General features: G+C 32.5%; 1 protein-coding gene across 1 annotated transcript in view; it reads left to right on the top strand.

Moving 5' to 3' along the window:
• LOC126778215 (innexin inx1) overlaps nt 1-13,707 on the top strand; it is a 49,330-nt gene that overhangs the window by 15,980 nt on the left and 19,643 nt on the right. Inside the window, exons 2-4 of the mRNA XM_050501695.1 lie at nt 1,324-1,704; nt 9,597-9,704; nt 11,213-11,368. Of these exons, the coding sequence (XP_050357652.1) occupies nt 1,453-1,704; nt 9,597-9,704; nt 11,213-11,368 (516 nt within the window). The 5' untranslated portion in view covers nt 1,324-1,452. The remainder of the gene's footprint in view (nt 1-1,323; nt 1,705-9,596; nt 9,705-11,212; nt 11,369-13,707) is intronic.

Here is a 13,707-nt window from a genome sequence, read left to right as displayed (position 1 = left end):
TGTATGAGAAAAATAGTAGTGTTGTCCCGGATTTGAACCCTTGTCTAACGGTTTGGTACTCGTCTGTTTTATCAATTGCACTTTCAAGTTTTAGTGAAACACGTTGCTTAAAAGCGGCTGATGAAGTTGTTGCATTTAAATTTTATTATAAAGCAATTGTTTTGTAATTTTTGTACTACATACTTTTTGATAAGTTGTTGACTAGTTTTTGTTATATACCCTCATGTCAGGTAATTTGATTTTACTTACAAGTTGACAAGTTAGAATATGACGCAAGAAATTATGTTATATGTTTTCATGTTGAATAGTAAAGGTTTAAAATATGGTCTACCTATTATTGTGATTAAAGAAGTAATAGACAATTTTATCGCTTTCAATTTTCCATAAATATTTTTTTTTATTTTGAATATAAATTCAAAATATTTAACTAAAATACTTTTAAGTAAACATTATCTTTATAAGCCTTTTTTTATAGAATAGGAAGGCGGACGAGCATATGGGCCACCTGATGGGAAGTGGTCACCCAACGCCCTTAGATATTGGCATTGTAAGAAATGTCAACCATCGCTTATACAGCCAATGCGCTACCAACCTTGGGAACTAAGATTTTATGTCCCTTGTGCCTGTAATTACACTGGCTCACTCACCCTTCAAACCGGAACACAACAATAACAAGTACTGCTGTTTTGCGGTAGAATATCTGATGAGTGGGTGGTACCTACCCAGACGAGCTTGCACAAAGCTCTACCACCAGTAAAATGTCTATGGATACTCTTTATCTAACGCAAAGAACTATTTCAAATATATTAATTTCTAAATTAGCTACTAAAAAAATATTGAGAATTGTATTTCAGTATTAAAAATTTTCATTCTTCGGACTTGTTTATTTGTCCCAAAGTTTATGTATTTATTACGCAGCAGCCCCTTTTGGAAATTTCCTTCTATTAGCCGCTATTGATGCCTTACTTAAAGACACCGTAGCCAAACTTCTAAATTTACAATTCGATACACGTTCTTGGACACAAGCAACTCTATTAAAATAGTGTAAATGTCTGATTTCAGGCAGCGTATATTTTATCATTCGCTTAAATAACGTTAAAAATAGTAAGGATAATAAAAGTATTACCATTTTCTTCATCATTTCTATTTTTCAAAACGTTGCATCTCGGCAGATTTATGTGGTTTTAGTAAAGCGGGTCGTGAGACGGTTCAAAATCCCGACGGGTCAGTGGAACAGAATGAAAAAGCTATTAGCTTTTGTTTCTATGACTATCTTTTTCCCAGCACATTTCGATTTCACCCAATTATAATTTTTTGTTGCAGATGAAAGCTCAGACAATAAACAAATGTCGCAACGTTACATTCCGCGATATCAATTAAAGAAGACTGATTTTTAGTAGAATACGGACATTCCTCTAATAATGTTATAGAATCGAATAGAAGTAAATCAAAATGTTCAAGTTACTCGGAGGTTTGAGCGTGTACTTTAAGTACCAGCCGGTGAAGACAGACAATGCCGTCTTCAGATTGCACAATGTGTTCACGACGGTGCTGCTGCTGACATGCTCGGTGATCATCACAGCCACCCAATATGTCGGACAGCCGATACAGTGCATCGTTGGCGGGGGACTTCCAGCAAATGTCGTGAACACCTTCTGCTGGATTACTTCGACGTTTACTATGCCGGACGCCTTCGCGAGAGAGGTTAGTTGATTTAAGTTTTTTTTTTGTAAGAAATATTAACCGTTACTTACATCTCCAATACGCCACCAACCCTGGGAACTAAGATGTTACTGGTGCTTGTAGTTAGACTGGCACACTTTAAAACGGAACAAAACAATACTGTGTATTGCTGTTAGCCGGTATCTACCCAGACGGGCTTGCACAAAGCCCGTCTTGCCAATTATATCAACATCTAATAACGATCGTTTGAATTACTACATTCCGGTTTGAAGGTTTAATGGGCCAGTGTAATTACAGAATCAAGGTACGTTTTTAGTTTCCATCGTTGGCAACGTTGTATAAAATTATTATTATTTTTTATCTCACATTGCTAATGTCTGTAAGTTGCGGTTACCGTTTACAGTTTGTATAGAATATAAATAAAACAAATCACTTAGTATTAAACCACACGTACTCCAAACTGATTTGTATCATTGAATCAGAAGAGGTAAATCTAATTTAGAGATACCTAAGTGAGATGACAAAATACGTGTTCCAATATTTTGACGCTAAACTAAACATTTTAGAATTATTAAGAATAGTGGCCAATAATGATTATTATGTTAATTGATTGCTATAAACTATAATTATCATAGAAGTAATTATAAAGTCAATACGATAAATTGCATTACTCTTTTCCGTTGATAAAGTAACCGCAGCTTTAATCAACTGTAAAAGGTATCCGATGATTTGACGAGCCGGTTGGCGTGGTTGGTGGATGCTTGCCTTTCACGCCGAAGGTTGTGGGTTCGATTCCCACCCAGGACAGATATTTGTGTGCATGAACATGTCTGTTTGTTCTGAGTCTGGGTGTATTTATCTATGTAAGTATGTATTTACAAAAGAAAAATAGTATATGTAGTATATCAGTTGTCTGGTTTCCATAGTACAAGCTCTGTACAAGCTTAATTTGGGATCAGATAGCCGCGTGTGAAAATTGTCTCAGGACATTATTATTATTATTGTTGTTTGATTAGGTACAATTTCTTCATTAATTCTTTTCCCTAAAGGTCTTTAAATAGATTTTTATTTGCAAACCGCGTCAGCGACTTGCTATAAATGAATATATCGGCGGGTCTACTCATCATTTTTTTACGTATTTTAAGATATGGAACGCGAGTTTTATTTTTGTTTTGAACTAAACTAACTAATTAAAAATATTTGTTTATAAATAGTAATTATATAAAAGATAAGTATGTATGAGAACATATTTTTATATATTTATAAATTTTGTTCAATAGTTTTCACAAAAAAGGCAGAACTAATTTACTCAGAACACAAGTAGCATTTCTCTTTATACAGCCAAATTTAGACTTCTACCGAAGTCGCTAGCAGTCCTTTTATTTGTACGGTATATGTAGTGTTTGACCATAAAGTTAAATTTAACCTCTCAACTTACCTTTGTCTAGTGTTTATTACAAGCCGTTAGCAAATAACCGCCGGTCCATCCATCCGCTACACTTCCAGCGTTGGCAGCGCGCCAGAACTTGGTTATTTCAGCGGACCTTTAAAACCCTTCGTCGTCATTTTGTTTCTTTGTCTCATAAAGTTGCTTAAGAAAAAAAAAATAATTATCAAGTAAATATATATTATAATTTATTTGTATAAGTAACTTTGATACTTATGTTGGAATTAATCAATGTGTAAAGTGCGTTTAACGATTGTTGCGATTTCGAACTTCGCTTTCGTTCAAATTAATCGTTTTTCAATTGCTCGAAAGACAATGTCACAGAGATTGATCGCTTAAACATAAGTGATTGTCGAATCTATTTATCGATGGTCGACTGTTGGTCACGTTATACATCGAATACATATGTCATTTACATATATATATTTATGTCGTTTCTATGAACGAAATTGTCAATAGCTTTGCGATTTTGTATTGTATTTAGATTTTAATTCAAAATCAAAATATTCTGTATTTAAGTGGACTTTTTAAAGCACTCTTGAAGTATCATGTTACAGTATTGAATTATATGTAAAGCTACTGAGAAATCCGCAAAAAATTTCAGTATTTAATCATTCCCATGGAAGTTTTTCGTTCTTTTTTAAACTATTTTAAATGCTCTATGACGTTATGTAGTAACGAATTATTTTTATCTATATTTCATACAAGCAACGCAATTCTTAAAGGTCGTACCAGTAAAATTTTCAGATATATGAAAATTGGTTCTTACTAATTAGCAACATGTCAGAAGTTGACTAATTTGCAATGCATTGTTAAGTTTTATTATGTTTATGTACGCCTACACATTTTTATAAACAAAATGTTTCCTGTTTTACGACTCACTTGTATCACGATGTTGATATTCAATATTTTCATATATATCATGATATTTTATTTATTAAACATAAGGTATATAATAAATAACTGGCACTTTAATACAATGTCTTAAGTAACAAGTAAATTTTACTTACACTTTTTAGTTTCACATCGCCAAGCTTAATCTATGTATTAAAACGTGAAGGGAGAACTTTGCGTCCCTTTACGCGCACGGACAACTGTAGGATTAGGTACGGTTGAAATTAATGTGGAGAAGAAGTGAGAAAGCTAAAATCGATGTTTATTTGTGTTATCAATACGTGATATTAAATAAAATAAAACAATCATAGTTTACGTTTACTACTAATGACAAACATATCGTCTATCGTTCGTGTACGTTTTTTGATATTGCGTTTTCTCCTTTCCTGCCATACCGATCAGGTCAGGTATCATTAACTATGAAACATGATTCAAACATCAAATTGCCTCTGTCAATTGAATCTGTCTGAACAGGAGTCCATTTTCAATAGGTATATTACTTGTTCATATTTCAACTGACTGGGGTCGAAGCAATCAACGATCATGGCATAAATCTGAGTAGATTAATCGAGCTAGGTGCTGCCAATTGAGAAGTAACTGCCCACATCCTCACTCAAGCTGTGACGTATCAATGTATCGTTTTGCGAATTGAATTGGGCTCTTAATAAAAAAAAACTCAAAATAATTGAACTAAATAAAAAAGGTTTTATATTTTTTATGTGAATGTGCGTAATAAAATATGTTTCGTTTTTCACAGAATTATGCAGAATCGACTAGATATAAATATATAATGATCTTTGAATAAAGATTTAAGTATTGAAATAGAGACAATTATTCCAGTATAAATAATGACATAATAATAATACAGCTGCAGAGCTTTTCGTAGACGTTTTTAGTATATCATAATATATGTATGTAGCGTCGCTTTGTAATTTCCCTCGCATTAAATTTAGATTTGGATTTTATTAGTTTGACAACCGTGACTTTCATGTTTTTGTTTATTTGCAACGATACCATGATTCAAACATATTTGCAATGAGTTTCATTATTTTATTTTCAAGTTTCCACGATATAAATGTTCAACTAAAGAGCAGGATAATTTGTATCATCAATAAATGTGTGAATAACAACATGAGATACAAAATGACAATGCACTTCTTAAGACAATATATGTTAATAGAGAAATATTTAAATTATATACTTATATTGCTATGCATATAAAAAAAAATTAAATTATTTCATTAAACCAAACCCAGGCAACGCCATTGCATTTTCATGTGCTTAATATGTTTTATAATTCTCTTGCGTACGTATCATCCACTAACCCGCAACGAAGTAGCGTGGTGTTGTACGCTCCAAACCCTCTCAAAAAGGAGAGGTCTTACGACATAGAAAAGCACGTCGCACGTCTATAGTGCTTTGATATACTTATACATAGACATTCCCTTTTCCAACCCTCCGAAACACACAAACACACTATGGAAAAAGTGACGTGACGATCGAAGTCTTAAGACACTTATTTCCGGCCTAGCTTTCTCATTCGCCAAGTGTCTGAAGTGTAACGTGCGATAAGGAAATTCGTTCCGAAAGACCGTGTTCAAACATTTGTCGGGAATCTCGACATACTATTGTTAAGTCGGCTTCAGTGTGTAACTTTTAAAATAGTATTCTTTATTTAAAAATGATATAATCACTGAGAACGAATCTTTGTTTTGTTATGAAAATATACGTGACCGATACGGGTTAAATAATTGCTAACTTTGGACTGTATGACTTTATAGTTATGTGAAATCATGCTCATCGCACTGTATATATCATACTGTTATATGGAAAATGTTCGAATGGAATTTACATTCAGTAAATTTCCCACTGCTGGACTAAGGACCTACGATGCCAATGCGGGCTGGCTACCAACGATATTTTACTTCACTGACCAGTGTTATGAATACAAATTAAGCGCATTAAACAAACTAAAGTTAAATAAAAACAATTAGACTCAACATATTATATCTTAATATCAATTTGAAGGAGCTCAACGTTGATGATATAAGAGCAAGATTGTCAAGATCAAAGAGGTCTTTAATTTATCAATCGAGAGTCTGATAACCGAATTTAGTAAACCGTTGAGTTCATACAAGGCTGCTCTTGTATTGTGAGATCGTTGCCGCTTCTCTAAATAATCTTTATTCATTATGATCTCGGGTCAAACGGCTATTTCGGCTAATAATATAATCGACTAAAAAACATATAATGTTTTTAATTGAATGGTTCTCAAATTATAATCAAGATAACTACACCACAAGTATTAATTATTAACGTAAAAAATTATTGTGTGAATGGAATGGACGTTACAATTGTAATCAAATTGACATATTTTTTCCAGTTATATTGTAATTTAATTCAATGTGTTACGCCATTGTTTATAAATATTTCTCTAAGTAAGATACAAAAATATGGGTCAAAAGTGATCCAAGATATATCGATGAGGAATAATTTTTATTTTTATTTAAATAACATAGACCAAATTTTTGAAGTTGGTACAAAAAGCCAGACTTAATTCCTGAAAGCACTCTCTACCAATCAACCTTAAGCGTAATGCATGGAGGAAGGTAATAAAGGGAATGCATGTACTAAAACTAAATAATAATATGTCCGTAATTCCGTAACAGCCTGTGAATGTCCCACTGCTGGGCTAAAGGCCTCCTCTCCTCTTTTTGAGGAGAAGGTTTGGAGCTTATTCCACCACGCTGCTCCAATGCGGGTTGGTAGAATTCACATGTGGCAGAATTTCAGTGAAATTAGACACATGCAGGTTTCCTCACGATGTTTTCCTTCACCGTAAAGCACAAGATGAATTATAATCACAAATTAAGCACATGAAAATTCAGTGGTGCTTGTCCGGGTTTGAACCCACGATCATCGGTTAAGATTCACGCGTTCTTACCACTGGGCCATCTCGGCTGTACATAAAATAATAAAGAGGCTTAAAAACAAGTTTTAGTCGAAAATAAATTCTTTAACCTGTCTACTTTTTATTTACTTATTTAAATATTACTCTAAATCGTAGGAGAATTATCCCTTTGTATTTATCATGGTGCGTCTGCAATTTCACACACACACACACACTCACGCATATTAACGCTTTCAAACATACTTCTAATGACTCAAAATGAAAGCGAGCAAAGCAGATTCCAGGAAAACTTAGAGATTTCTCTTTAATTTCTAAAAATACCTAATACGTTAAATTTTTCCTTATTAATTATTAAAATTTAATTGAGACAATAATAATAACTAATAATAAAAAGACCACAATCACTCGAATATTGCTAACTCGGTTAACTTCATCAAGAACAACTGCCGACGATATTTATTCCATTGATAGAATATATAGCGTCGAATAGGAATACCATATGGTGTAAAGGACAGGCCGTAAAGTTTATTGTCCTAGGATCAAGTGTCGTGTCTCATGGGATTCGTGATTCATAGTGCGTAACACGTGCACATGCATTTAAATTATTCCTCGTTGAATTACCTTATGTACATATATACGTAGGTATATAGATAGGTGAATGAAAGCAATAACTTATTACTAGGGCTTACAGCTACATGTAAATTAAGTTATTTTTTTGTTTTTATTCTACTCTGTATTATCTGAAAAATACATTAAAATTATATTAAACACAAAAATACGCGACATAAGCAAGGAGTATTGTAAATTAAAAATGGTCTTTAATGCTTTACGAGTAATCTAAGCGTGACCACTATAATTCACTATATTTTGTTAGAACATTCGGCAAAATCATAAAAAAATATATATGAATACACAGTCGTTCCTTATGATGGGAACGTCGCATATTAGTTGAATATATACAGAAAATACCTAACTCAATAAAAACACAAATTAAAATAAACTTATTTCGTCTAGACAATATAATATTATTTTCCTTATACAACAGTTGGTAACAATACACGTAGTAGACGATTCATGAAGTTTTAATTGAAGAACCATTGTGTTTACTTGAATCGGAATGTTTTGAAATCCAAGTTATTTGCAAAATTAATGTTAGTAATATTATTATTATATTTGTGATTATTATATAAGTAAGCTTAATGTGATATATTTTACGAAGACGTAAAAAGGTTTCGAATCCTCGAAAATAATCTTAATTAATTGTCAAAAGTGAAATAATTTAGTAATCGAATGAATTAGGTTTTTGCAATTGTATTTTAGCTTTACTATTATCTGGGAAATTTCACTAATGATACACATTGATTACTTTGGTTATTATGTTTAAGAACGAGTTCGTGTACTATGTCGCGATGACGTATTCCACTTAATTTACATACAATTTTAAAATAATAAGATTTCTTACATAACAACTAGATCGTAACGATTAGATAAATCGACTAAAATTTAAAAGCATCTCGTGTAATTGCCTTCCGGAGTACAGAGTGGAATGTCTTTATAAATGTAGGCAATTTGCTGGCAATCCGAACTAATGCCTTTTTGTTTAATTTGTATCCTGTTATCTTCCGTGTTGTATATAAGTATTTGTAATCCGGCACGTTTTGCACTTAATGCGCTTGCGCATGACGCAAATATATGTCTAAGAATCTATGAATAATTATATCTATTGCTATTCAGTGATGTTGCTACACATGCAAATTTTATAATATTTTTATTTTATTGTTTATTTTCCCAAAAAAATAAACAGTAAAATAGTATTAACTTAAAACGTTATTTAATTCAATCTAGTTTTCACTTGAAATACTAATACACAGAATTTACTTGCATAAAATGATAATTGAAAGTATAATTTAAAAAAAAAAACTGAAAAAACTGAAAAATACAAAATATTATTATAGGTATTTAAAATTATGGCTTAAATAGAAAACAATCAATATTCCACTAATAGCTAACACTTATAACCAGTCATGAAAAATATGTAAGTGATATAAAAATAAATGACAAGAATAAAATATGTAAGCTTGTAAAAATTATCTTAATCAATGTTAGCATGTATTTCTGCGGAAAATTAAAAAAAAAAACTTGCTATTCTAAAATTTAGGTAATGATTCATGTTCAAACAGTGTGATCTCATAATATCGAGCTGTGCTGTTATTGTTTTTCGCACTGGCTCTAGTAACGGTCTGGAAAATTGACCCATTGATCCAGTGTCTCTGAGACCGTGTACCGATTTATTACCATATACTTGCCTTTGTGTATTTGACCTCTTCAATTTGGTACTTTTACAAGTTTTTTTTACATACCCTCGTTTAGTTATAAGCTTTTTATTCGTATTACGACTTTTGCGATATTTTTACCTCCTTACTAGTTTAATTAAGAAAAAAAACCTGCAATCGCAATATGCCAAATTAAATTGTCTTGTATGTTAAATTAAGAATTGCCTTCTCCTGATTGCTTAAAGCCGATTTACCAACCGAAATTTTGTTTTCGGCAATTTGAACTGCTCGTGATAGTTTTTCAACTAAAAGACGACAAAATATTTAGTTTTGAAGTCTATTACCAAATGTTTAGATTGTTCAATATAAAATTCTAATGGTTTTCCAGGCAGGCAAGGAGGTGGCGCATCCGGGCGTCATGAACGAGTATGACAGCTCACAAGAGAAAAAATACTACACGTATTACCAGTGGGTGTGCTTCGTGCTCTTCTTCCAGGTCGGTGGATTTCTTGTTTACAGATTTTAAGGTTTTTTCGGTGAAATTGATCAAACGTTGTATTTATCAGACCGACATCCTGTTCTGCTTAATTAACTTCTTCCTGAGTATTCACGTAATAATAGTAAAATTGGTTTGAGAATTTTTTTTGGTTGCATTTGACTTAGATAATACTACGCGTGAGATGGTTTCACGACTAGCTAACTAGCTGGCTAGTTCCGCGTGATAAATGTCACGTGGTACTCGTGGATTTCGAGTCCTTATCAAGGCCCCCAAACTACCTATTTGTCAAATTCATTACGATCAGTTCATTCTGTTGTTTCATCGCGATGAGGTAACAAGCAAATAAATACAGTAGCTTTCCTATTTGTAATAAGAGTATGTATTTAGTATGAATAATTCAATTCAGATTACAGTAATCTTGAATTAAAATTATATCAAATTCATAATATACTAGAGAAATAATTTTAATATAGAAATATTTCATTTTAAGCACATAGGTTAATAAAACGAGGATATGCATATTTCAATTTAATATCACTTCGAATTTGCTGATTCATAGTATTGTAGGTATTTAAAAACGGATAGGTAACAGACGAATCTTATTTATCTATATCATACTACATGCAGTAATCTTAATAATATTTTTATAGCTTAGAAAACACACACATAGATACGTGTAAAAGATGAAATGAAATTGTATGAAGTGTTATGGTTGCGCGGGCCTGTCCCACAAGTAATGATAGTAATGCCAGTAATTTGTTAACTACACTGAATATAATAATAGCATAATTTGTTGTATTCCCATTTAATTTGTTCCGTTGACTGTTATATTTAGTTGGTTTGAACACTTTGTATGTGGCATGAATGTCAGCACTGAAGCGATAATCACGCGTGCAAATATGACGACAACCGCTACCGTCCACAGTTAACGGTGTTCTAGATATGTTGAACAACGTGGTCATTAGTATTTAAAATTTGACCTAGAATAACTTGTTCCTTTAAAATGGAAATTTCATCCGCGGCGGCGCTTTCGTCACAATAAAAACTTTCAATAATCCAGAACTATCAATTTAAAGATATATTTTTTACTTGCTTTTCTACTAGCTATTCTACCGCCAAACAGCAATAATAATTAGTATTGTTGTGTTCGTGTTTGATGTGTGAGTCAGCCAGTGTTACATCCGGCACAAGAGGCATAATATCTTAATTCCGAGAGTGATGGTGCATAGGTAACATAAAAAATGGTTAACATTTCTTATGGGGCCAATCTATCCGGTGCCGGTGTATGGGCGGTGTCTATCCATTTCATAAAAATAATAGTTTAAAGAACAGTACCATAAGAATATGAAATAATTGTTATCTGTGCTTGCGCTCAATAAATTAAACAAGGAAATATGTATGATTTAAAACATTATTAAATTCTATAGACTAGATATAATTAGATATATTTCACTGACAGTACAAATAGATCGTTCACGTGCTGAATTTTGTTGCGTTTGTTCTAGGCTATAATGTGTTACACACCTAAGTATTTATGGGACGCGTTCGAGGGCGGACTTCTGCGTACCATCGTTATGGGATTGAACATTGGCGTCTGTCATGCCGAGGAGAAAGAGAAGAAGAAGGAAGTCATCATCAACTACCTCATCAGACACGAAAGGGTGAGTGGTAATTTTGTTTAAATGTTTTTAAAGATTAAATCTTTAGTGATTTCTTTATATTAAATAACATAACTATGGTATGTACCGTACTAATAGAAGTGTGAAACATTCTTAGTACAAATCCAAGTGACTGGTTTTGGCTTTTTTAATTATTTGATTTAATCCTGAAGCAATGAAGCTAAGATTTTCCCCTTCTGCAACTTACAGAAATAGCCCCATACAAAAACATAAGATAACCCTCAGAATAACATTTAAGTGTGATATCCCATGCATCGTTTATATTTTCATTATATGAATGAAGAATAAAGGTAAGAAAAAAAAAATATTCGTTTAGTTTTAGTTTCTTACACGTAAACTGTAGTCCATTTTTTGTTGCTGTTGCTATTCTTGATACTTAGCCAGAAACTTTCACAACTGCCAACAAAGTGCAAATTTTTAACGCGAGTTTATTGAACGATATATGATAGGAACAAAAACAATTATCACGTTACATATATAATATGTATACATAACATCATACATTGCATTGGCGTCTATACCATACTGTCATAAGAAATAGAAAGAAAAATCCAATCAATGATATTAAAATAATAGGATAAGGATTTTTACCATGACCATTTTGCTCTAGTTATTTATGAACCTTTAATAAATAGTACTCCAAAGTAACTAATAAAATCAAACCGGTCAAAACGCAAAAGCTAAACAATAGTCACACAAGGGGAATATCAATTAGTGCTGGGAGCGAAGACGCGTGTGTTGCGTCCTTAATGTTGCAAGTTCATTGCTTGGAAACGGTCGTATAATGAATTGCAATTATATTTGACGGTGAAGAAAGGATGTGCATTTTTTTTCAAATGTGAAATGAATTTTAATAAATTTTAAACGGTGTCATTATTAAAATAATATAGTATGTAAAGTTATATAGTCAGATTATTTGCTATTTTGGATTACCATAACATATACATAATTAGATTATTCTATTATCGACATATACATACACTGAAGATGTAAAATACTCGTAAAAAAAATTCGTATTAATTTATATATTTATTCGGACTTGTGAAGATTTTAGATACATAATTGGAGTTTATCTTTTGTTTTTTTTTTTTTGGTTTTTTTTTTTTTATAGAATAGGAAGGCAGACGAGCATATGGGCCACCTGACGACGGTAAGTGGTCACCAACGCCCATAGACATCGGCATTGTAAGAAATGTGAATCATCGCTTACATCACCAATGCGCCACCAACCTTGAGAACTAAGATATTATGTCCCTTGTGCCTGTAATTACACTCGCTCACTCACCCTTCAAACCGGAACATAACAATATCAAGTATTGCTGTTTTGCGGTAGAATATCTGATGAGTGGGTGGTACCTACCCAGACGAGCTTGCACAAAGCCCTACCACTAGTAAGTGTACAAATACCGACTATTCGGTTGTTTGTGTTGTTACAAAAAACTATGTCAATCTATTTTTAAATTTACAAGAAATATAGCGTTATAAAAAATACGATCATTGGCGACGTTTCGCTTTTGAACCTTTTCCTAACGTCAATGGACCGTGTCGAAACGAGATCGTGACAGACAATCAAAATTGCACCAATATTTTTTGTACACGGTCATTGGCCAGTTCGAAGATCGGTTGCGTAATGTAAAACATCGTCCATCTACTTTCTGCTATCAACAATATCTTCGTCTATTTGACAGAAAAGTAGCAATGGTTATATCACATTTTGAAATACCCAGTTGGTTAAATTTCCGGTTTCGTAATTATGACTACATAGAAGTTTTATTCGATTAGCGTGGCTTTTCCTTTATCGATTCTCTGTAACAGCTGGAGTGAGTCATGTAATGAGTTTTGTTTCTCCGAAATTTCCCCTATCAAGCCTTGAAAAGTCTTCAATTGATCAATGTTTATATGAACAGTTGCGTTTTAATTAAAACGTGTCGTGTTTACCTAAATTTGCACTTCTGTGCACTTTCTATTTTATTTTATTTAATAATTTGGTCAGCTTTCAACTTATTATTTTTTATCGAATTTATTTATTGCGAATTCTAACGAAAAAAACCGTTACGAGTCAGACCTTATAAGAAGACTAGCGCTTTACCAGCGGCTTCGCTCGCCATAATTCATTATAATTCATCATAATTCAGAATTTCTAAGTATCAATTTCCATAGCTTTTCTTTAAAAATGAAGAATTTTAAGACAAACTTTTATCCCATTTATCGCTATCGTATAGGTTACGTTTAAAAAAAAAAATTACTTAGTCTGTAAAAGGACGGGTTCCTTTGTATTCCTATGTAAATTTCCATGGTTCTAGCCCTAGTAGATTGGACTG

Source organism: Nymphalis io, chromosome 2 (assembly GCF_905147045.1).
Source record: "Nymphalis io chromosome 2, ilAglIoxx1.1, whole genome shotgun sequence".
Classification (NCBI taxonomy): domain Eukaryota; kingdom Metazoa; phylum Arthropoda; class Insecta; order Lepidoptera; family Nymphalidae; genus Nymphalis; species Nymphalis io.
Note: the sequence above shows the minus strand (reverse complement) of the source record. Positions and strands in the feature narration are given on the sequence as shown.